Source organism: Oncorhynchus keta, chromosome 35 (assembly GCF_023373465.1).
Source record: "Oncorhynchus keta strain PuntledgeMale-10-30-2019 chromosome 35, Oket_V2, whole genome shotgun sequence".
NCBI lineage: Eukaryota > Metazoa > Chordata > Actinopteri > Salmoniformes > Salmonidae > Oncorhynchus > Oncorhynchus keta.
The window spans coordinates 62629959-62656253 of record NC_068455.1 but is presented as its reverse complement, the minus strand read 5'-3'; the positions used below and the strand labels follow the sequence as shown (position 1 = coordinate 62656253).

Sequence of the window (26295 nt, the reverse complement as noted above, 5' to 3'; positions counted from 1 at the left end):
GGAGAAGCAGAAATGGAAGACAAAACTTTACTGATGTCAACAAAATTGTTGATGATGCATTCATTCTATCAATTTATGACATTCTGGTGAGCAAGGCTTAATTTAGTATGCTAGAGCACCAACACCAAGTAATGGCAGAAGAGAAGCTGCATGTATCTAGTTATAGACAAGTTGACTAACAAATAGCTTACTTAATGTCGGAAATTCCGTCCAAAAATCATCCTGCCGTCCCTGGGCAAAAGAGGAATATTTTGTTTATTCATGGACACAGAAATACTTATAAGCGGGATAGCAAAAGTGCATGTAAACAGCATATCCTGAACAGGACCTTAAATGGGATATGAGCGATTATCTGGAATACTGTGTGCATCAGTGGTGGCTGGTGGAAGGAGCGATAGGACAACAGCTCATTGTAATGGCTGGAATGGTATGAATGGAATGGAGTCAAACGTGGTTTCCATGTTTGATACCATTCCAACCCAGCCATTACAGCGAGCCCATACTCCTATAGCTCTTCCCACCAGCCTCCTCTGGTGTGCATGTAAACATAGTCACTGACAAAAGTATCAACTGACCAATTAGATTACCTAGAAGTGCTCTGCCAACCAAATCCAGATCATGATCGTCTTAGCCTGGTCCCAGATCTGTCAAAACTGTTCGGCGGGACAATGACCAGAGGAGTTGCAAGACAGCACGAACAGATTTGGGTTGGGGGCAAAATTGTCTAGCCCTCACCTTGCAAAAAAAATGATGAAAAAAAACATGGAAATAAATGATGAACAAGAGAAATGTTCTCACATGAGAGTAACTACATACAATTTCAACAGCACCTGATATTCAGTAAACAGATAATTGTGTTGATTGACTGAACTGGGAAAGTTCTGGAAACTAGGAGAGCACACTGCCAGTGAGTGACTACATGTCAGTAGGTAGCCTATTCCATACTTGCTTTGGGAAAACACCTCGTGCTCTTTTCAAGATGTAGAGTGAAAGCTATGATCCCTTGTCCACCACCCAAAGGACATCCAGCCAACTTGACAACTGTACACAACTGAAGCATTGGAGTCAACATGGGCCAGCATCCCTGTGGAATGCTTTCGACACCTTGTAGAGTCCATGCCCTACGAATAGAGGCTGTTCTTCCATCTACACTAAGCTCAATCTTTTGGAGTTCCTTTGGTGTTTAGTCCAAAATATGATATGATTGTATAACATTATTGTACATGAGGAATAGACTGTCTATATGAAGAGTTTTGTTCCAAAAACGCTATATCCACCCATTTTCCCACGTTTTTTCATCAGAAATGATTTCTTATGGTATCTTCATGGGTGTAAAATATGTTCTCCGACTTTTAATTCATAGATTTTAGGTGTTTAATTATTTATTTGTTTGCAAAACTCTATATACCCATTGTTTAGCTCAAATTTTGTACATTTGACTGATATGTGTTTGTCTCACCTAACTATCTTAAGATGAATGAACTGTAAGTCGCTCTGGATAAGAGTCCGCTAAATGACTCAAATGTCAAATGTAAATATTTTACATCCTACAGATCTCATAATACTATATTGTTTCATTTTTTTTTAATATTGATGTAACATATGTCATTTGTGCAGTTCTTTATGAAAAAAATGTTATTATTTATTACATTTGACTGTATTAAACCTAGCAGTACTAGTTATTCCTCCGAGAATGAGGCGGATATATAGGGTTTTGCAACAAAACATGATTATTTAGCTCTCTGAAATGAAACCACCAAGTGATTGAATCCAAACAATGAAATGTCTGTCATTGAACAACCCCATGATTAGATAGTGAAAAAAAACCACACCAATCTCTTTAACAAGTTCTTTAAACTACAAAAGCTCATTTACAAACATTTCTGAAAATTGATATATAGCGTTTTAGAATTAAACTCGTCATATCCTCATAGCAGCCCGACTATGGGACTGTGGCCCCGAGTTAGTTGAATAATACCAGGGGTCAGAGAAGTACACATAAAACAATCATCCATTTTTTTGACATAGAACACCAAATGACTCATGTGAATATATCATTCCAGAGAATGATTCAAAGAAAACGGATTAGTGCTACTTCAATCTTACTCACGCATAGCCTACTAGATTAGACAAGTCAGAGAGTTGGGTGGGGGAAATAACTCAAACCAGATTCCCCTCTACCTATGTACCTATGGGTACAGATAGAGACCGACTGATGTGTTTAAAATAACTAATCAGAAGCCTTTCTCATTGAAGATATTGAATGCTAATGGTGGCCCTGGTGTGAACGGTTCCTTTTTTAGCTTTTAGAAGTTCCTTACAAAAGAAACATTCTGCCATCCAGATGTGGTTGATCTTGTGAGTACACCTACATTGATCCTGCAGTGATATGGTAGCCTACTGTGGGGGCTACCCCAAGGCTCTGTTTGGACAGAGAGAGAGAAGGGTAAAAAATGTTGGACATATGCCATGAACTAGTCTGTCACATGATATGGTCTGTGATGTATAGGGGCGGCAGGGTAGCCTAGTGGTTAGAGCGTTGGACTAGTAACCGGAAGGTTGCAAGTTCAAATCCCCGATTTGAACTTCCTCGTTCTGCCCCTGAACAGGCAGTTAACCCACTGTTCCTAGGCCGTCATTGAAAACAAGAATTTGTTCTAAACTGACTTGCCTAGTTAAATAAAGGTTAACAAACAAAAAAAACAAACAAAAATAAATTGCTAGCCGAGTTGCCTGAGGACTTCTTATACTGAATGCCACCCACCATGTTGACCTTTTCTCTACAGCTAGAAAACTGAATAAGACAGATTCTGAAAGTCATGGTGACATATGGAGTAGTGGAGGAGCTATCGGAGGAAGGGCTCATTGTAATGACTGGAATGGCTGGAATGGAATGGAATCATTTCCATATGGTTGCTGTGTTTGATACCGTTCCATTGATTCCATTCCAGCCATTACAATGAGTCCGTCCTCCTATAGATCCTCCCACCAGGCTCCTCTGGTTAGAAGCTATGCGTGTGAAATGCCATGGCCATAACACTGCCAAGTCATATGTAACACGATATACTGGTTGGATGTGTACGGTAGACATCCCACACTGCCCATGTGTATTTTTGCCTTGCTGTCTGTGTCTTCCTCCTCCACAAATGTACACGACTTCGGAATATAAACCTGTAGCACTCGTGCACCTTAACCATGTACTCCCCAGACCAATGTGGAAACTCCACTGAGAAACGAGGCATTCAGCCGCCCTATTGGCTAAGTAAGTGGCATCATCGGCTATATAGTAGTGGCATCATCGGTTCTGCTTCAGTTTAAAGGCATGTACACCTCTGGTTCCGGCTGGAGGCTGTCGCAGTCCAGTTGCGGTTGAGAGTACGGTATGGTATCTATGTGGTTGAGTTTCTCTGATTGGGAGTTGGTCATGAGGCCAGACTCAGGGCTCTGCTGGTTCTGCTGCTTGTTGTTGTAGTTGCGGGCGTGTCTCTGGAGAGGGCGCTGGTCGGTGCAGGAGAAGAAGTGAGGCAAAGTGGTCATTACCATGGTACCCAGCAGGAGGAAACCACCAGCGACCAGGAAGGAGGCCGTGTAACTGCCTGTCAGGTCCTTCAACAAACCTGCAGAGTGAGAGAAAACGTATTAGAGAAAACCTGCAGAGTGAGAGAAAACGTATTAGAGAAAACCAGAAGAGTGAGAGAAAACGTATTAGAGAAAACCAGGAGAGAGAAAACGTATTAGAGAAAACCAGAAGAGAGAGAGAAAACGTATTAGAGAAAACCAGAAGAGGGAGAGAAAACCTATTAGAGAAAACCAGAAGAGGGAGAGAAAACCTATTAGAGAAAACCAGAAGAGGGAGAGAAAACCTATTAGAGAAAACCAGAAGAGAGAGAGAAAACCTATTAGAGAAAACCAGAAGAGAGAGAGAAAACGTATTAGAGAAAACCAGAAGAGAGAGAGAAAACGTATTAGAGAAAACCAGAAGAGAGAAAACGTATTAGAGAAAACCAGAAGAGAGAGAAAAAGGAGGGGGGGGGGGAGGGAGAGAGAGGCAGGCATTAGACAACCATTGGAAGAGAGAAAAGGAGCGGCATATGGGAAAGGGAAGGAAAGGGGGGGTGATAGATTGTTAGGAGACTACAGATGGTCACAGATAGGGAAAAGGAGAGAGGGAATGTGAAAAGTGTGAGAAAATACAGAGTCAATGGTAGACTTTGAGGAGACTCCTACGGTAGGTACACCTACAGCTCATCTCTTGGCAGTAGTACTGCTGACTACTTTATCACTGACCTCAATCCTAAAGTCTCTCAGAACATTCAGTCAGCCCACTGACACCCCGATCAGGTCACAATAAAATCAGTCTACTTGAACAGAACAATACTCAATCATGAGGCATCAAAGCCAAAAGAACTGAATAATATTAAGAAATGCTATAAATGGAATGAAAATATTGTGGAAACCTACCAAAAAACAATTAGGCAACAACAAATTCAACCCCTTTTAGACAACTTCCTAGAAAAAATGTTTCACTGTAAAAGTAAAGCTGTAAACTTGGCAGTAGAAAACCTAAACAGTGTATTTGACCGCTCAGCTTCCCTATCAAGTATAAACAATTAAAGCAGACAACCTAAGAAAATTAACAACAATGACAAATAGTTTGATGAAGAATGCAAAAACCTAAGAATGAAATTGAGAAACCTGTCCAACCAAAAGCATAGAGACACAGAAAACCTGAGCCAACGCCTTCACTATGATGAATAACTCAAAACAATACAGAAATACACCACGGGAAAAAAAGGAACAGCACATCAGAAATCAGCTCAATGTAATTGAAGAATCGATAGACTAACCATTGGAAAACACTAAACAAACAACATGAAGAGTTATCTAAAACAGAGATCTACAATACACCACTTCTCCAATATTTTTGGCTCTATAACAAACAGCAAAAAACTATACATGATCAAATGGAAATCTTAGAATCAACTTTTATAAACTACCAGAACCCACTGGATTCTCAAATTACATTGAATGAACTATAGGAAAAAATACTAACCCTCCAACCCAAAAAGGCTGATGGTGTTGAGGGTATCCTCAATGAAATGATAAAATATACAGACCACACATTCCAATTGGCAAAACTTTAAATCTTTAACATCATCCTCAGCTCGAGCATCGTCCCCAATATTGGGAACCAAGGACGGTTCACCCCAATCCACAAAAGTGGAGAGAAATTTGAATCCAAAAAGTACAGTGGGATATGAGTCAACAGCAACCTTGGGAATATCCTCTGCATTATCATTAACAGCAGACTTGAACATTTTGCTCAGTACATTGTTTTCACTGAGGAATGTCAAATTGGCTTTTTACCAAATCACTGTATGACACTTCCGGCGCCGACAGAGATGGCCGCCTCGCTTCGCGTTCCTAGGAAACTATGCAGTTTTTTGTTTTTTTTACGTGTTATTTCTTACATTGGTACCCCAGGTCATCTTAGGTTTCATTACATACAGTCGAGAAGAACTACTGAACATAAGAGCAGCGTCAACTCACCATCAGTACGACCAAGAATATGACTTTCGCGAAGCGGACCCTGTGTTCACCCAGGACAACGGAATGGATCCCAGCCGGCGACCCGAAAAAAGGGGAAAAGGAGCGCTCTTCTGGTCAGACTCCGGAGACGGGCACATCGTGCACCACTCCCTAGCATTCTTCTCGCCAATGTCCAGTCTCTTGACAACAAGGTTGATGAAATCCGAGCAAGGGTAGCATTCCAGAGGGACATCAGAGACTGTAACGTTCTTTGCTTCACAGAAACATGGCTCACTGGAGAGACGCTATCGGAGTCGGTGCAGCCAACTGGTTTCTCCACGCATCGCGCAGACAGAAACAAACATCTTTCTGGTAAGAAGAGGGGCAGTGGCGTATGCTTTATGGTTAACGTGACGTGGTGTGGCCAAAACAACATACTCAAGTCTTTCTGTTCACCTGATTTAGAATTCCTCACAATCAAATGTAGACCGCATTATCTACCAAGGGAATTCTCTTCGATTATAATCACAGCCGCATATATTCCCCCCAAGCAGACACATCGATGGCTCTGAACAAACTTTATTTGACTCTTTGCAAACTGGAATCCATTTATCCGGAGGCTGCATTCATTATAGCTGGGGATTTTAACAAGGCTAATCTGAAAACAAGAATCCCTAAATTTTATCAGCATATCGATTGCGCAACCAGGGCTGGAAAAACCTTGGATCACTGCTATTCTAACTTCCGTAACGCATATAAGGCCCTGCCCCGCCCTCCTTTCGGAAAAGCTGACCACAACTCCATTTTGTTGATCCCTGCCTACAGACAGAAACTAAAACAAGAAGCTCCTGCGCTGAGGTCTGTTCAACGCTGGTCCGACCAATCTGATTCCACACTCCAAGACTGCTTCCATCACGTGGACTGGGATATGTTTCGTATTGCGTCAGACAACAACATTGACGAATACGCTGAGTCGGTGAGCGAGTTCATTAGAACGTGCGTTGAAGATGTCGTTCCCATAGCAACGATTAAAACATTCCCAAACCAGAAACCGTGGATTGATGGCAGCATTCGCACAAAACTGAAAGCCCGAACCACTGCTTTTAATCAGGGCAAGGTGACCGGAAACATGACCGAATACAAACAGTGTAACTATTCCCTCCGCAAGACAATCAAACAAGCTAAGCGTCAGTATAGAGACAAAGTAGAATCTCAATTCAACGGCTCAGACACAAGAGGTATGTGGCAGGGTCTACAGTCAATCACGGATTACAAAAAGAAAACCAGCCCCATCACGGACCAGGATGTCCTGCTCCCAGGCAGACTAAATAACTTTTTTGCCCGCTTTGAGGACAATACAGTGCCAATGACACGGCCCGCAACTCATAAGGTGAATGCACCAATTTGTAAGTCGCTCTGGATAAGAGCGTCTGCTAAATGACTTAAATGTAAAAATGTAATGCAACTAAAACATGCAGACTCTCCTTCACTGCAGCCGACGTGAGGAAAACATTTAAACGTGTCAACCCTCGCAAGGCTGCAGGCCCAGACGGCATCCCCAGCCGCGCCCTCAGAGCATGCGCAGACCAGCTGGCTGGTGTGTTTACGGACATATTCAATCAATCCCTATCCCAGTCTGTTGTTCCCACATGCTTCAAGAAGGCCACCATTGTTCCTTTTCCCAAGAAAGCTAAGGTAACTGAGCTAAACGACTACTGCCCCGAAGCACTCACTTCCGTCATCATGAAGTGCTTTGAGAGACTAGTCAAGGACCATATCACCTCCACCCTACCCGACACCCTAGACCCACTCCAATTTGCTTACCGCCCAAATACGTCCACAGACGATGCAATCTCAACCACACTGCACACTGCCCTAACCCATCTGGACAAGAGGAATACCTATATGAGAATGCTGTTCATCGACTACAGCTCGGCATTTAACACCATAGTGCCCTCCAAGCTCGTCATCAAGCTCGAGACCCTGGGTCTCGTCCCCGCCCTGTGCAACTGGGTACTGGACTTCCTGACGGGCCGCCCCCAAGTGGTGAGGATAGGCAACAACATTTCCACCCCGCTGATCCTCAACACTGGGGCCCCACAAGGGTGCGTTCTGAGCCCTCTCCTGTACTCTTTGTTCACCCATGACTGCGTGGACACGCACACCTCCAACTCAATCATCAAGTTTGTGGACGACACAACAGTGGTAGGCTTGATTACCAATAACGACGAGACGGCCTACAGGGAGGAGGTGAGGGCCCTCGGAGTGTGGTGTCAGGAAAATAACCTCACACTCAACGTCAACAAAACTAAGGAGATGATTGTGGACATCAGGAAACAGCAGAGGGAACACCCCCCTATCCACATTGATGGAACAGTAGTGGAGAGGGTAGTAAGTTTTAAGTTCCTCGGCGTACACATCACAGACAAACTGAATTGGTCCACCCACACAGACAGCATTGTGAAGAAGGTGCAGCAGCGCCTCTTCAACCTCAGGAGGCTGAAGAAATTCGGCTTGTCACCAAAAGCACTCAAACTTCTACAGATGCACAATCAAGAGGAAGGCATTGATGCTATGGACTGGCCCGCCCGTTCCCCAGACCTGAATCCAATTGAGCACATCTGGGACATCATGTCTCGCTCCATCCACCAACGCCACATTGCACCACAGACTGTCATCAGGAGCATGCACAGGCGTTGTAGGGAGGTCATACAGGCATGTGGAGACCACACACACTACTGAGCCTGATTTTGACTTGTTTTAAGGACATTACATCAAAGTTGGATCAGCCTGTAGAGTGGTTTTCCACTTTCATTTTGAGTGTCACTCCAAATCCAGACCTCCATGGGTTGATAAATTTGATTTCCATTGATAATTTGTGTGATATTGTTGTCAGCACATTCAACTATGTAAAGAAAAAAGTATTTAATAAGAATATTTCATTCATTCAGATCTAGGATGTGTGAGCAGTGTATAATCTGTGTACATCATAAAACACAAAATAATGCATGCAGGGCAGAATTAGGCCGATACCCGCTAATTATCACAATCCAGAAAATAGACGTTAAATTGTACAACTACCTAAAAGGAAGTGATTCCCAAACCTTCCATAACAAAGCTATCACCTACAGAGATATGAACCTGGAGAAGAGTCGGTCCTGGGGCTCTGTTCACAAACACAGACCCCACACAGAGCTCCAGGACAGCAATACAATTAGACCCAGCCAAATCATGAGAAAACAAAAATATCATTACTTAGCAAACTAGAATGCTATTTGGCCCTAAACAGAGAGCACACAGTGGCAGAATACCTGACCACTGTGACTGATCCAAAATGTAAAAAAGCGTTGACTATGTACTAGAGGTCAACGGATTATGATTTTCAACGCGGATACCGATTAAAATCGGCCGATTTTTTATTTGTAATAATGACAATTACAACAATACGGAATTAACACTTGTTTTAACTTAATATAAAACATCAATAAAATCAATTTAGCCTCAAATAAATAATGAAACATGTTCAATTTGGTTTAAATAATGCAAAAACAAAGTGTTGGAGAAGAAAGTAATGTGCCATGTAAAAATGTGTGCCACGTAAAAAAAGCTAACGTTTCAGTTCCTTGCTCAGATCATGAGAACATATGAAAGTTGGTGGTTCCTTTTAACATGAGACTTCAATATTCCAAGGTAAGAGGTTTTAGGTTGTATTTAATATAGTATTTATAGGACTATTTCTCTCTATACCATTTGCATTTCATATACCTTTGACTATGGGATGTTCTTATAGGTACTATAGTATTGCCAGTGTAGCAGTATAGCTTCCGTCCCCCTCCTTGCCCCTACCTGGGCTCGAACCAGGAACACATAGACAACAGCCACACACGAAGTATTGTTACCCATCGCTCCACAAAAGCCACGGCCCTTGCAGCGCAAGGGGAATAACTAGGCTTGAAGTCATAAACAGCGCTGTTGCTTGCGAAGAGCTGCTGGCAAAACGCACAAAAGTGCTGTTTGAATGAATGATTACGGGCCTGCTGCTGCTCAGTCAGACTGCTCTCTCAAATCAGACGTAATTATAACATAACACACAGAAATACGAGCCTTTGGTCATTAATATGATCGAATCCGGAAACTATCATTTTGAAAACAAAACGTTTATTATTTCAGTGAAATACGGAACCATTCAGTATTTTATCTAACGGGTGGCATCCCTAAGTCTAAATATTCTTGTTCCATTGCACAACCGTCAATGTATATCATAATTAAGTAAAATTCTGAAAAATTAGTTCAATGAGCCAGGCAGCCCAAACTGTTGCATATACCCTGACTCTGCGTGCAATGAATGCAAGAGAAATGACAATTTCACCTGGTTAATATTGCCTGCTAAACTGGATCAGTAGTTATAACTAGTGATTATGATTTTTTTTTATAAGATAAGTTTAATGCTAGCTAGCAATTTACCTTGGCTTCTACTACATTCGCGTAACAGGCAGGCTACTCGTGGAGTGCAATGGTTAGAGCGTTGGACTAGTTAACTCTGCGGTTGCAAGATTGGAACCCTGAGCTGACAAGGTGAAAATCTGTCGTTCTGCCCCTGAACAAGGCAGTTAACCCACAGTTCCTAGGCAGTCATTGAAAATAAGAATGTGTTCTTAACAGACTTGCCTAGTTAAATAAAAGGTATAAAAAAATACATCGGAAATTGGCAATGTACTATGTACATTCTCAGTGAGCATAGCCTTGCCATTTAGAAAGGCCGCCGTAGGCAGAACTGACTCAAGAACTGCGCTTCCTGACCTCCTGCCAAATGTATGACCATATTATAGATGCATATTTCCCTCAGACACACAAAGAATTCGAAAGCAATTTGGATAAACTCCCATATCTATTTGGAGAAATACCACAGTGTGCCATCACAGCAGCACAATTTATGACCTGTTGCAACAAGAAAATGGTAACCAGTGAAGAACAAACACCATTATAAATACAACCAATATTTATGTTTATTTATTTTCCCTTTAGTACTTTAACTATTTTACACATCGTTAAAACACTGTATATAGACAATATGACATTTGAAATGTCTATTCCTTTGGAACTAGTTTATATCACTTTTGTTTATTATCTATTTCACTTGCTTTGGCAACGTAATCATATGTTTCTCATGCCAATAAAACCCTTTGAATTTAATTGAGAGAGAGACCAAGACAGAGAAGAGAGCATAAGAACATAACCAAACGTAACCTAGAGGGGAGGTGGGGGGATGGAGAAAGTGTGTGGGAGGTCAAATGGCCAGAGAGTGAGAGCAATAAAGCACTTGGACTGTATGGATTTCCAATAGGTAGGCTAAAGGTTTACCATGGTTAGCTAATCATCAACTGATTTGACCCAGTGTTGACTAGATGACATTTCTTATGTGTCAACAGTGGATTTAGATATGGAGCCTTTATTAGTGATAAAACAATGAATTAATATCCAATAGGTAGGTTAAAGGGATTAACATGGTTAGCTAATCATCAACTGATTTGACCCTGTGTTGACTAGCTGACATTTTTAAGTGTCAAGAGTAGAGGTCGACAGATTAATCGGAATGGCCAATTAATTAGGACCAATTTCAAGTTTTCATAACAATCGGAAATTGGTATTTTTGGACACCGATTTGTTATTTAATTATTTTTTTTACACCTTTATTTAACTAGGCAAGTCAGTTAAAGAACACATGCTTATTTTCAATGACGCCCTAGGAACGGTGGGTTAACTGCCTCGTTCAGGGGAAGAATGACAGATTTTTACCTTGTCAGCTCGGGGATTCAATCTTGCAACCTAACAGTTAACTAGTCCAACGCTCTAACCACCTGCCTCTCATTGCACTCCACGAGGAGCCTGCCTGTTACGCGAATGCAGTAAGTAGCCAAGCTAAGTTGCTAGCTAGCATTAAACTTATCTTATAAAAAACAATCAATCATAATCACTAGTTAACTACACATGGTTGATATTACTAGTTTATCTAACGTGTCCTGTATTGCATATAATCGATGCGGTGTGTATCGTTGCTCCAATGTGTACCTAACCATAAACATCAATGCCTTTCTTAAAATCAATACACAGAAGTATATTTTTTTAATCATGCATATTTAGCTAAAAGAAATCCAGGTTAGCAGGCAAAATTAACCAGGTGAAATTGTGTCACTTCTCTTGCATTCATTGCACGCAGAGTCAGTGTATATGCAACAGTATGGGCCGCCTAATTTGCCAGAATTTTACGTAATTATGACATAACATTGAAGGTTGTGCAATGTAACAGCAATATTTAGACTTAGGGATGCCACCTGTTAGATAAAATACGGAACGGTTTTATCTAACTAGTATTTCTATGTGTTATGTTATAACTAAGTCTATGATTTGATAGAGCAGTCTGACTGAGTGGTGGTAGGCACCAGCAGGCTCGTAAGCATTCATTCAAGCAGCTCTTTGCTGTGCTTCAAGCATTGAGCGGTTTATGACTTCAAGCCTATCAACTCCCGAGATTAGGCTGGTGTAATCGATGTGAAATGGCTAGCTAGTTAGTGCGGTGCGCGCTAATAGCGTTTCAAACGTCACTCGCTCTGAGACTTGTAGTTGTTCCCCTTGCTCTGCGAGGGCCGCGGCTTTTGTGGAGCGATGGATAACGCTGCTTCGAGGGTGGCTGTTGTCATGTGCTCCTGGTTCGAGCCCAGGTAGGGGCGAGGAGAGGGACGGAAGCTATACTGTTACACTGGCAGTGCCTATAAGAACATCCAATAGTCAGGTATATGAAATACAAATGGTATAGGAGAGAATTAGTCCTATAATTCCAAGAACTACCACCTAAAACTTCTTACATGGGAATATTGAAGACTCATGTCAAAAGGAAACACCAGCTTTCATAAATGTTCTCATTTTCTGAGCAAGAACTGAAACGTAAGCTTCTTTTTTTTTTTACATGGCACATATTGCACTTTTACTTTCTTCTCCAACCCTTTGTTTTTGCATTATTTAAACCAAATTGAACATGTTTCATTATTTATTTGAGGCTAAATTGATTTTATTGATGTATTATATTAAGTTAAAATAAGTGTTCGTTCAGTATTGTTGTAATTGTCATTATTACAAACAAACAAATAAATAAATAGGCCGATGAATCGGTATCGGCTTTTTTTGGTCCTCCAATAATCGGTATTGGCGTTAAAATCATAGTCGGTCGACCTCCAGTCAAGAGTACACCAAATATTAAGAACGCCTTCCTAATATTGAGTTGCAGCCCCTTTTGCCCTCAGAACAGCCTCAATTCGTTGGGGCAAGGTGTCTACAGCGTTCCACAGAGGTGTTGGCCCATGTTGACTCCAATGCTTCCCACAGTTGTGTCAAGTTGGCTGATAGTGGATCTCTACTCTGGACAACTTGTTCCATCTCATCCAACAGATGCTCAATTAGATTGAGATCTGGTGACTTGGCAGGCCACTGCAGTAAGCTGAACACTGTCATATTCGTGGAACCATTCCAGGACAATACTAGCCTTGCGGCATGGGACATCATCTTACTGGCAAATATCTGCTTGCAGACGGATACAGTTGCCATGAAGCGATGCACTTGATTGGCAATGATGTTCAGATATCCTGTGGCATTGAAACATTGCTTCACTTTTAACAAGGGGCCGAGTGTGTGCCAGGAAAACACAATCCACACCATCACCTTTCTCCATACCCCCGTGGTTTTCGACATACCACTGCAACAGCATTTCTTGTTTTTTTTTTTGCTGAAAGAGGTGGAGCACTGGATGGTCGTCGGCTACCATACACCCCATTTGTGTGAAGGTACGATGAGTTGTGCATTATTTTATAGGTCTTTGGGCACCAATGTTGTACTGCACATTTCAGGTCAGCTTGTGTCAGCCTCCTTTGTCCTATTTCATAAATGACCTGGCCTGCCGTTGGCTGGATGTTCTCAGGGTGTCTGATCAATAAGGCATCATAGCTTTCACCTGGTCAGTTTGTCATGGAAAGAGCAGGTGTTTTTATTGTTTTGTACACTCAATGTACAGTGGGGCAAAAAAGTATTTAGTCAGCCACCAATTGTGCGAGTTCCCCAACTTAAAAATATGACAGAGGCCTGTAATTTTCATCATAGGTACACCTCAACTATGACAGACAAAATGAGAAGAAAAAAATCCAGAAAATTAGGAGAATTGTAGGATTTTTAATGAATCTATTTGCAAGTTATGGTGGAAAATAAGTATTTGGTCCCCTAGAAACAAGCAAGATTTCTGGCTCTCACAGACCATTACAGGGTCAACAGAACAAAAATGTCCTTAGAGCAACACTTAGGGCAAAGGTGGCTAAACTTGGGGAACAGGAGTGCACTCTGCAATCTATCCCCAATTCCTTCAACATCCAAATGCAGTCAACAGCTGCTCCACTCTTCTCCAGTATCTCTCGTACCTGACAGCGGTGACCCCAGCAGCCCCCCGATGCTCTCAATCATCTGTAGCAACCCCAGGGCGCCCAGCATCCGCTCCATGCCCACGATCTCCGGCACCACCGAGAACACCAGGGGAGTCATGGCGCCGGCGCAGAACCCATAAGCTAGGCTGATGATGAGCAGGCCCGGGTAGGACCCCCCCAGGGAGCCCAGGGGCAGCGCGAGGAGGGAGAGGCCCAACAGGCCCGTCCAGAGGACCAGCATGTGGGGCAGACGGAGACGGCCCAGGTCCGAGGCCCAGCCGGACACCACACGGCCCACGATGTCCGTCACACCCGTGGCTGAGATGACGAAGGCAGCCTGGATAAGATTGAAACAGTTGACATGAATCTATGCATCTACCAATCAGAGCAACAAGAACTGAAGAAAAAAAACAATTTGTAATCGATAATCATTTTGGATCATCTCTAAAATCCCATTGTTTACATAGTGATGTAATTGTGAAATAGGCTCATTCAAACCTGATATTGGGAGAAGCCCTCGTGGCGGCTGTGGGCCACCAGGTGGACGTAAGGCACAAAGTAGCCACAGTTGAAGAAGGTGATGGCCAGGCTGTAAGTGAGGAAGGGCCGCTGGAAGAGGAGGGAAAGCTCCAGGTAGGAGTAGGCCCGGTGGAAGAGGGTGGCGCAGGAACAGGCACTCTCACCTGGGGCCAGCTGAAAAGAGCGAGGAGAGGGGTGAAGAAGTGCATGAGAGAAAGAGACTGATGCTGAAACAAATTACTTAAAACCTTGAAAGCAGGTCCATCAAACACTGCTGGCACCCAAACAAGACGTCACATGCAAGATTACACAACACAGATACTTAGTTTTGTAACTGTTCCTGTTGTATAAAGGTTGAACCCACATGAGTCCTATTACGAAACCAGTTATCAAACATTGGATGTGTTAAGTCAGCCAGAGAGAGAGAGATGAGAACGTAACAGGAGGTCGATGTGCCTTTGATCAAGGTAATTAACCCAAATTGCTCTGGATAAGAACATCTGCTAATACTACAAAAAATGTAAATGGATGTTCCTACCGCAGCTACAGCCTTGTGAGTCCCCAGGGGCCTGATGAGGGCCCCGCAGGCCACCATGTTGAGGCTGAGGCCCCCCAGGATGAGAAGGGCCCCCCGCCAGGTGTACATCTCCACCAAGAGCTGGAAGAGGGGTGAAAAGGCGAAGGACGAGAGGCCCACGCCCGTAAAGCCTAGCGCCATGGCCAGGGAGCGCTTCCGGGTGAAGTACTGCATCACTGACGCCACCATAGGAGTGAAGACTAATGCCCAGCCCGAACCTGGAGGGTAGGCCGGAGGGTGAAGGAGGAGAGAAAGAGTTATATACTGTATGTTCAGAGTTTTGGACATAAAAGAGAAACAGAAAGTAGCATGCAAGTGTTTTTAGGTCCGTGTGTGTGTGTGTGTGTGTGTGTGTGTGTGTGTGTGTGTGTGTGTGTACCTGAGATGATGCCCAAGGTGAGGTAGAGGTGTGTGACGCAGGTGGCCTGTGAGGCCAGGATGAAGCCGAGTGCAGAGAGACAACCTCCTGCCATCACAACAGGTCTGGCACCGTATCCATTACACAGCGCTGTGCCAAATGGACCTGGGGAACACACACACACGCACACACGTTTAAATACCAGTCATCACACTATGCACAACGGACCAAGGATCATTTGTATGAGCATTCACATGGGGCATTACCCTCTCCTATATACATATATACACGCACTCACTGACACACTGCTGCATGGCCAACCCTATGGATGTGATCCAGGAGACAGCCTGGGCGCCCTCCCCAAAGTACTGCACAAACTCCACAAAGAAGACCCCCATGCTCCGGATTATCCCAAACACCAGGGCAGAGGTCACAAACAGGGCCCCCACCACCACCCAGCCCCACCCACCATCTGGGGCTGCTGGCTGGCTCTGGAGCGCCTGCAGCTTGGCCATGGCTGGGAGGGAGGGAGAGATATGGAGAGAGAGAGGAAAGGAGATGTTATTTGCGATACTTCAGAAATACCCTGTTTAAACCATATATTAGAAACACTACATTCTACTACAGCCTTTGCTGTTGAGCCTTTGCTGTATTGCATTACATCGAACACCTGCGTTACTTTCAGGTGCAGGCTTCAAAGAAACAACATGTCAATCATGCAAGAATGTATCAAACGTGCTTGAATTTGCCTGCTGCTGTGGGTTTTCACTGGGTTTCCATAAATGTGCCTTAAATTAAATAGACAATGAATGACATTTAGAGGAAATCGCCTGTGAGGCAAGTGGTTAGTCGACCTGAAACAGGTGCTCTGTGATGTTGTGGAGCTATACTGTTGAATAGCAAGGTATCAAACACATCAAACATATGGAAACCACATGACTCTGTTCCATTAATTCCATTCCAGACATTACAATGAGCCAGTCCTCCAACAGCTCCTCCCAACAGCCTCTGGTAGAACACCAGCATATTTCAGATTGCTAACACTGATTCCCTATTGTACATTCAAAGCCTATTGCACTTAAAGAACATTTCAGAAACGACCTAAGATTTTGGAAATATACATTTTTTTAAATATATTTTTTCTATTCCGCGATCACCTCATATTTAATAGAGATGCACAATATATCTGTGAAGATATCAGAATCAGACAATATTAGCTAAAAATGTCAAAATCGACATAGGCCCGATGTCTAGTTTAACGCCGATGTGCAAAACCAATGTCAAAGCTGACGTGCATACCTACAGTTGAAGTAGGAAGTTCACACACCGTAGCCAAATACATTTAAACTCAGTTTTCCACAATTCCTGACATTAAAACTGAGTAAAACATTCCCTGTCTTAGGTCAGTTAGGATCACCACTTTATTTTAAGAATGTAAAATGTCAGAATAATAGTAGAGACAATTATTTATTCAGGTTATATTTCTCTCATCGCATTCCCAGTGGATCAGAAGTTTACATGCAATTAGTATTTGGTAGCATTGCCTAACTTGGGTCACAAGCTTCCCACAATAAGTTGGGTGAATTTTGGCCCATTCCTCCTGACAGAGCTGGTGTAACCGAGTCAGGTTTGTAGGCCTCCTTGCACACACCTTTTCAGTTCTGCCCACAAATTTTCTAAAGGAATGAGGTCAGGGCTTTGAGATGGCAACTCCAATACCTTGACTTTGTCATTTTGCCACAACTTTGGAAGTATGCTTGGGGTCATCGTCCGTTTGGAAGACCCATTTGCGACCAAGCTTTAACTTACTGACTGATGTCTTGAGATGTTGCTTCAATATATTCACAATTTTCCCTCCTCATGAAGCCATCTATTTTGTGAAGTGCACCAGTCCCTCCTATAGCACAGCACCCCCACAACATGATGCAGCCACCCCCGTGCTTCACGGTTGGGATGGTGTTCTTCGGCATGCAAGCCTCCCCCTTTTTCCTCCAAACATAACAATGGTCATTATGGCCAAACAGTTCCATTTTTGTTTCATCCGACCAGAGGACATTTCTCCTAAAAGTACAACCTCTGTCCCCATGTGCAGTTGCAAACCGTAGTCTGGCTTTATGGCGGATTTGGAGCAGTGGCTTCTTCCTCGCTGAGCGGCCTTTCAGGTTATGTCGATATAGTATTGTTTTACTGTGGATATAGACACTTTTGTAACGGTTTCCTCCAGCATCTTCATAAGGTCCTTTGCTGTTGTTCTGGGATTGATTTCCACTTTTCGCACCAAAGTACGTCATCTCTAGGAGACAGAACGTGTCTCCTTCCTGAGCAGTATGATGGCTGCGTGGTCCCATGGTGTTTATACTTGTGTACTATCAGGCGTTTGGAAATTGCTCCCAAGGATGAACCAGACTTGGAGGTCTACAATTATTTTTCTGATTTCTTTTGATTTTCCCATGATGTCAAGCAAAGAGGCACTGAGTTTGAAGGTAGGCCTTGAAATACATCCACAGGTACACCTCCAATTGACTCAAATGATGTCAATTAGCCTATCAGGAGCTTTTCTGGAATTTTCCAAGCTGTTTAAAGACACAGTCAACTTAGTGTTTGTAAACTTCTGACCCCCTGGAATTGTGATACAGTCAAATAAAAATCGGTCTAAACTATTGTTGGGAAAATTACTTGTGTCATGCACAAAGTAGATGTCCTAACCGACTTGCCAAAACTTTAGTTTGTTAACAAGAAATTTGTGGAGTGGTTGAAAAACAAGTTAATGACTCCAACCTAAGTATATGTAAACTAATCGACTTCAACTTTATATAAACGTAGGTACATGACATAATGATGCAATGTAAAATTTTGCCCTACAAGTGCAACACAGCATTCCTAACCTAGCCCACAATGTCTGCTGTGTGGATCGAGCAGTCAACAAGTCAAGACAGTCATTTGAAAGAGTAAGACAATTTCAGCGAGACAACTCAAAAGGCAAAATGCATTAACGCCAAGATAATGGAATTCATTGCCCTTGACAATCAACCGTTCTCGGTCGTGGGGTGATGTTGGCTTTCGCCGACTGGTCGGGCATCGGTACACACGAAGTTACCAAGTACGCTATTTGAGGTGTTGCACTACCGGAGTTTCACAGTAATAGCATCACTGCTATTAGCTTCAAGACTGACATTTGGACCAGCGATATCAGCCCCATGAGCATGCCGAGTCTGACAGCACAGTGGATCGACGAGGATTTCGTACTGAGGAAAGTCGTATTTCATGCTCAGGAATGTGCTGGTTGTCATACCGCTGCTGCTATTTCAATGGCATTTGAAAACATGTTTGAAACATGAACAGACGAGCTAGCTCCATTCGAACTGACTCGAGAAACAAGCTCATCAACTGCACCTGCAGGAGATGTGATACCCTCGGTCATGGCATTGAAACACCTGCTCCACAAAACTGCTGACACAGGCTGTGAACAAGTGATCCAGTGGCATTCTCTTTACTGTGTCGCCACCATGCTCGATGCCATGTACATGGACCGCTACTTCGATGCAGACAAGAAACAGGGTTTACGTGAAATGTTAGACTCTGCTGGAGAAGATGGAAATGGACACAGTGACAGTGGGCACCGAGGAAGAGAGGCCACGGGCCGACAGAGCTGAAACTTCACTGCTTGACATGTATAATGAAATCCTGGTTGAGAATAAAACGACTGAACAGCACAGCAAGTAAATGAAAGAAATAGGTTTTGATGATGTTTTGCAACAAAATAACTTTTTGGTCTTTATTTAACTAGGCAAGTCAGTCAAGAAAAAAAGTCTTATTTACAATGGCGGCCTACACCGGCCAACGCTGGGCCAATTGTGCGCCGCCCTATGGGACTCTCAATCACAGCCGGTTGTGATATATAGCCTGGATTCGAACCAGGGACTGTAGTGACGCCTCTTGCACTGAGACGCAGTGCCTTAGACCGCAGCGTTCATGTGTGTGCGTGAAATAGTAAACTGTACTAGAATGCTTAACCTCTTGAAGCTAGGGGGCACTATTTTTATGTTTGGAAAAGTAACTTTCACAAAGTAAATGGCCTATTTCTCAGGACCAGATGCTAGAATATGCATATACTTAACAGATTAAGATAGAAAACTCTAAAGTTTCCAAAACTGTCAAAATATTGTCTGAGTATAACAGAACTGATATTGCAGGCGAAACCCTGAGAAAAATCAAACCAGGAAGTGGCTTCCATTTTGAAAACTCCATGTTCCATAGCCTCCCATTGCTACATTTAAAGGGATATCGACCAGATTCCTTTTCCTATCATGTCCTCAAGGTGTCAACAGTCTTCAGACATAGTTTCAGGCTTTTATTTTGAAGAATGAGCGTGAACGACCACATTGTGTAAGTGGATAGGTGGGGGCTCTGAGTGAATTGTGCGCAAAAGAGAAAGGCGGCCATTGTTACTCCCGGTCCTAGTGAAAAGCCAACTGTCCCGGTTGATATATTATCAAATAGATATTTGAAAAACACCCAGAGGATTGATTATAAAACGCACCAAACTAACGGAGGTATTTGGATGTAAAAAATATCTATGAACAAAAGGAACATTTGTTGTCTAACTGGGAGTCTCGTGAGTGAAAACATCCTAAGATCAAAGGTAAATGATTCATTTGATTGCTTTTCTGATTTGTGACCAAGTTACCTGATGCTTAGTGTTCTTATTGTTTTGTCAAGCGATCGATAAACTTAAACGCTTGTATTGCTTTCGCTGTAAAGCATAATTTAAAAATCTGAGAGGACAGGCGAAGCTGTGTTTTGCAATATTGCACTTGTGATTTCATGAATATGAATATTTTCTAGTAATATTATGACTGTTGCGCTATGCTATTCAGCGTTGCTGATGACAATTATACCGGATCCAGGATAACTTTTGTATGACCTAAGCCTTTAGTGTGGCTTACCATTCCAAATAAAATTTAATATTTTTTGCTCATATAAATGTGAGACCCTTTCCTTGGAGACTCGAAATTGAGTTCAGGTACATCCTGTTTCCATTGATCATTCTTCCATTTCTACTACTTGGAGTCCACCTGTGGTAAATTCAATTGATTGGACTTGATTTGGGAAGGCACACACCTGTCTAAACAAGGTCCCACAGTGGAAAGTGCAAGTCAGAGCAAAAACCAAGCCATGAGGTCAAAGGAATTGTCCCAGAGCGCCGAGACAGGACTGTGTCGAGGCACAGATCTGGGGAATGGTACAAAAACATTTCTGGAGCATTGAAGGTCTCCAAGAAAACAGTGGCCTCCATCATCCTTAAATTGAAGAAGTTTGGAACCACCAAGACTCTTCCTAGAACTGGCCGCCCGGCCAAACTGAGCAATCGAGGAAGGTGACCAAAAACCCGATGGTCACTCTGACAGAGCTGCAGAGTTCCTCTGTGAAGATGGAGGAACCTTACAGAAGGACAACTATCTCTGCAGCACTCCAACAATCAGGCCTTTTTGCTAGAGTAGAGGAAGCCACTGCTCAGTAAAAGGCACATGACAGCCTGCTTGGAGTTTGCCAAAGGCCACCTACAGACTCTCAGACCATGAGAAACAAGATTCTCTGGTCTGATGAAACTCTTTGGCATGAATGCCAAGCGTCACATCTGGGAGGTAACCTGACACCATCCCTACAGTGAATGCTGGTGGTGGCAATATCATGCTGTGGGGATGTTTTTCAGTGGCAGGGACTGGGAGACTAGTCAGGATAGAGGAAAAGACGAACAGAGCAAAGTACAGAGAGATCCTAGAAGAAAACCTGCTCCAGAGTGCTAAGGACATCAGACTGGGGCAAAGGTTAACCTTCCAACAGGACAACGACCCCAAGCACACAGCCAAGACAGCGCAGGGGTGGCTTCGGGACAAGTCTCTGAATGTATTTGAGTGGACCAGCCAGAGCCCGGACTTGATCCCGATCGAACATCTCTGGAAATAACTGAAAACAGCTGTGCAGCGATGCTCCCCATCCAACCTGACAGATCTTAAGAGAATCGGGAGAGAAGGATGGGAGAAACTCCCCAAATACAGGTGTGCCAAGCTTTTAGCGTCATACCCTAGAAGACTCGAGGCTGTAATTGCTGCCAAAGGTACTGAGTAAAAGGCCTGAATACTCATGTAAATGTGATATTTCCATCGTTTTTTTTTTATACATTTGCAAACATTTCTAAAAACCTGTTTTTGCTTTGTCATTATGGGGTATTGTGTGTAGATTGATGAGGGCAAAAAAACAATGTAATCCATTTTAGAATAAGGCTGTAATGTAACAAAATGTGGAAAAAGTCAAGGGGTCTGAATACTTTCCGAATGCACTGTACATAACTTTAACACACTGCAAAAGAGATTCTCCAAAATTGAAATATTATATAATATTTAAAATATTATATTCATGTCCTACTTTATCAAAAGCCTTTTCAAAGTCAGCTATAAATATCAGGCCTGGTTTCACAGATGTGTCATAGTGTTCTATTGTTTCCAGTTCTTGTCTTATATTATCTCCACTGTATTGTCCATATGTCCGATTAGGATGAATAATACCTTTTAATTCTATGCGCTATGCATTTTGCTTTAATCATTGAATCACAACACTGAAGTGTAAGGGGCCTAAAAATATTTAATGGACTGGATTTTTATATTTACCACTTGGTTCCTGTTTCAGTAATAATGAAATCAGACCTTCCTGTTGAGTATCTGATAATCTACCATGTTTATAGGAGTGGGTAAAACATGCTAATAATAGTCTTTGGAGTACATCAAAAAAGGTTTGCTATACCTCAACTGGTATGCCATCAAGCCCTGGAGTTTTCCCGGACTAAAAGACTAATAGGCTCTATGCATTATACCGCCTCCCACGTTCTATTTTACTTCCTACCGGGGTGCTGACTTCCGGAGCGATTTCTGCTATTTTTTTATCATTATCTTACTTTGAAATTGAAATTGTTCGCAATGACTACGTTTAAATTACAGCCCTGTGAAGGAGGTGCTAATGAACATTGTTCAGTGCCTTCGTGTTCATTTTCTTCAAAGTGTAATGGTATGGTGAGCTTCCGGGGTCGATGTAGAGAAAAAGGTACGTTGTGACAACAGCTACAATAGCAGCTAGGTCATGTCTAGTGCTACTTGATGCTTAGAGAAGATGGGCAATAATAGTAATACCAAAAAACACATTCAAATACTCTGGGTCCATCCTTAGATTTGCAAGCTACACCTACCTGATGGCCTTCTGGCACTTGATTGAGTGGGCAGCAGAGACTAAGTTCATAAGACTCACAAGCACCAATCCACCTGAAACAAGTGTTACTTGAAGAAAATCAGTAAGGGTCAACTTCATTAAATTACAGATCTTACTGTAATTGTTAAACATTATTTACTTTTTGTGTTATGGGTTCTTCTCATTTATGACTCATCTGTCGCTGGGTCTGAAGCAGAAGGATTTGGCCCATCGGTTCAGCATCCACCAATCGCCAGTGAGACTTGATTATTATCTCTTGGGTCAACTTCCTCTACTGTCTGCATGGATCAGCACGGATATGGATCCCCAAGGAAACCATCAAAGCCCACCTGAGTTGAAGGACTATACAGACACCCAGGTAGTGATGTACTGCACTGCACTGCCAGCCACCATCTTCACTACTACTGCAGAGTGAGGTGTTTTCTTTCTACAGGTCACACTGTACCTTTAAGGGCATGTTCTGGAAAGTCACATGGACCTGTCACTTTTGTGTGTCATTGTTGTATGCTGGATCTGTGAGTGACAAGGAGATCTTCAAGCAGTCTGGAAACATTTCCTTTCTCACACCTGACATGGCCATTATGCTGTATAGGGGCTTTCTCATAGATGACATTGTTCCGTGCAAGGTCGACAAGCCAGCCTTTCTGTCAAGACGCACACAGATGCCAGCGCATGAGGTTAGGGAAACCCAATCCATTGCCAGGCTGAGAGTGCATGTTGAAATTATTATCCAGAGTAAAGGAACACAAGCTGTTTGACACAGTCATCTCCCTGACCGTCTCAGGCAGCATCAACCAATTATTTCCAGTGGCGTGCCTGTTGGTCAACTATCAAAACGGACCTTTGGTAAGAGCATGGGCCAAGCCAGTGTAAATACACGTGTTTATTTGCTGGCATCAAAATAATAATTTATCTATGACATGTTTCAATAATTTGTGTTGTCGTGAATATCAGTTTGTGTGGCGCTTGTATTGGCTTTAATTAGGCAATGAGTTTAGGGGTGGGGGAAAGAAATCAAGTAAACACAGAATTGCCAGAATGCAAGATTGAATACAATGTTAGAGATGTGTAATTGTTTAACTAAACTGTTGAACATTTGCTGAAATATATATATTTGTAAACAAATCTATTCCACTGTAGTTTTCTTCACAAGAACATCAATACTTATTTTTCATGAAACCACTAAACGTGGCACCCATGCAGGCGAACCATGCAGGTGAGAGATAAGACACTTCTGCAAGTAGTGGTACAAATAAGTGGTCAACCTTCTCTCTTATAGTCTTTGAAACCTGTAGACCTGTATATATCCTTTCAACTAGGTTGTCCTCCTGTGCACAGATGACAAAGTCACACCAGCTACAACCTGTGAGAAGGATTTGACCTTGCACCTGTCAGTAGTAAGCATGAGATCTCTTCAACTTCAGCTCTCCATTCTGTATCTTCAGTTAAAGCCATCAGCTCTCCATTCTGTATCTTCGGGTAAGGACATCAGCTCTCCATTCTGTATCTTCGGGTAAGGACATCAGCTCTCCATTCTGTATCTTCGGGTAAGGACATCAGCTCTCCATTCTGTATCTTCGGGTAAGGACATCAGCTCTCCATTCTGTATCTTCGGGTAAGGACATCAGCTCTCCATTCTGTATCTTCGGGTAAGGACATCAGCTCTCCATTCTGTATCTTCGGGTAAGGACATCAGCTCTCCATTCTGTATCTTCGGGTAAGGACATCAGCTCTCCATTCTGTATCTTCAGGTAAGGACATCAAGCTCTCCATTCTGTATCTTCGGGTAAGGACATCAGCTCTCCATTCTGTATGTTCAGGTAAGGACATCAGCTCTCCATTCTGTATCTTCAGGTAAGGGCAGTCAACATAACTTGGTATATTTGGGCACTTGACCTCTAAGAGTCCAAAGTGTGGTCTCACACTGGGATAAAATATAATGCCATCTGGAGAGGATCCTAACCACGGGGCATCTGGGTGCACTACGAAGCCACACGGAAATAAGTTAACATTCTTCAGTGTGCAGTACTCCTGTACAGCCACTGGCTCCATGGCTAGCCCCCTCTTCATCTCCATGGTCTGCATACCAGGCATGTATCTGTAACGGATGTGAAATGGCTAGCTTAGTTAGCGGTGCGCGCTAAATAGCGTTTCAATCGGTGACGTCACTTGCTCCGAGACCTTGAAGTAGTGGTTCCCCTTGCTCTGCAAGGGCCGCGGCTTTTGTGGAGCGATGGGTAACGATGCTTCGAGGGGTGACTGTTGTTGGTGTGCAGAGGGTCCCTGGTTCGCGCCCGGGTATGGGCGAGGGGACGGTCTAAAGTTATACTATTACATATCCATGGAGTGCTTTGTAGAGAACTTCTGCAACACATTTTAAAACCTTATCAGATTGGAGAGATTACTATGACAAAGAATCATGTAATTTTCCAGAAATAGCACAAACCCCTAAATTCAAATAAAATGTATTAAATATACATATTTATTAATATACAGATTATTATATAGCTTTGAAGTCAGAAGTTACATACACCTTAGCCAAACACATTTAATCTCAGTTTTCCACAATTCCTGAAATTTAATCAGAGTAAAAAATCCCTATATTAGGTCAGTTAGGATCCCTACTTTATTTTAAGAATGTGAATAATAGCAGAGAGAATAATCTATTTCAGCTTGTATTTATTTCATCACATTCCCAGTGGGTCAGAAGTTTACATAGTATTTGGTAGCATTGCCTTAAAATTGTTTAACTTGGGTCAAACGTTTCAGGTAGCCTTCCACAAGCTTCCCACAAAAAGTTGGGTGAACTGTGGCCCATTCCTCTTGACAGAGCTGGTGGAACCGAGTCAGGTTTGTAGGCCTCCTTGCTCGCACAAGCTTTTTCAGTTCTGCCCACAAATGTTCTATAGGATTGAGGTCAGGGCTTTGTGATGGCCACTCCAATACCTTGACTTTGTTGTCCTTGAGCCATTGTGCCACAACTTTGTCCATTTGGAAGATCCATTTGTGACCAAGCTTTAACTTCCTGACTGATGTCTTGAGATATTGCTTCAATATATCCACATAATTTTCATCCCTCATGATGCCATCTATTTTGTGAAGTGCACCAGTCCCTCTTGCAGCAAAGCACCCCCACAACATGATGCTGCCACCCCCGTACTTCACGGTTGGGATGTTGTTTTTCAGCTTGCAAGCCTCCCCCTTTTTCCTCCAAACATAACAATGGTCATTATGGCCAAACAGTTATATTTTTGTTTCATCAGACCAGAGGACATTTCTCTAAAAAGTACGATCTTTGTCCCCACGTGCAGTTGCAAACCTTAGTCTGGCTTTTTTATGGCGGTTTTAGAGCAGTGGCTTCTTCCACGCTGAGCGGCCTTTCAGGTTATGTCGATATAGGACTCGTTTTACTGGGGATATAGATACTTTGTACCCGTTTCCTCCAGCATCTTCATAAGGTCCTTGCTGTTGTTCTGGGATTGATTTGCACTTTTCGCACTAAAGTACATTCATCTCTAGGAGACAGAACGCGTCGCCTTCCTGAGCGGTATGACTGCTGCGTGGTCCCATGGTGTTTATCTTCTTGCGGC

At 42.8% G+C, this 26295-nt stretch overlaps 1 protein-coding gene across 10 annotated transcripts in view; it reads right to left on the bottom strand.

The window, feature by feature from the left end:
• Nucleotides 1-236: 236 nt before the first annotated feature.
• slc16a13 (solute carrier family 16 member 13) overlaps nucleotides 237-26295 on the bottom strand; it is a 47003-nt gene continuing 20944 nt past the window's right edge. For all 10 annotated transcript variants that reach the window (XM_052497233.1, XM_035753180.2, XM_035753186.2 and 7 more), the window contains 6 exons: nucleotides 15744-15962; nucleotides 15467-15610; nucleotides 15049-15305; nucleotides 14490-14684; nucleotides 13989-14328; nucleotides 237-3617 (listed from right to left, as the gene is read on the bottom strand). In XM_052497233.1, the coding sequence (XP_052353193.1) occupies nucleotides 3310-3617; nucleotides 13989-14328; nucleotides 14490-14684; nucleotides 15049-15305; nucleotides 15467-15610; nucleotides 15744-15962 (1463 nt within the window). In that variant the 3' untranslated portion in view covers nucleotides 237-3309. The remainder of the gene's footprint in view (nucleotides 3618-13988; nucleotides 14329-14489; nucleotides 14685-15048; nucleotides 15306-15466; nucleotides 15611-15743; nucleotides 15963-26295) is intronic.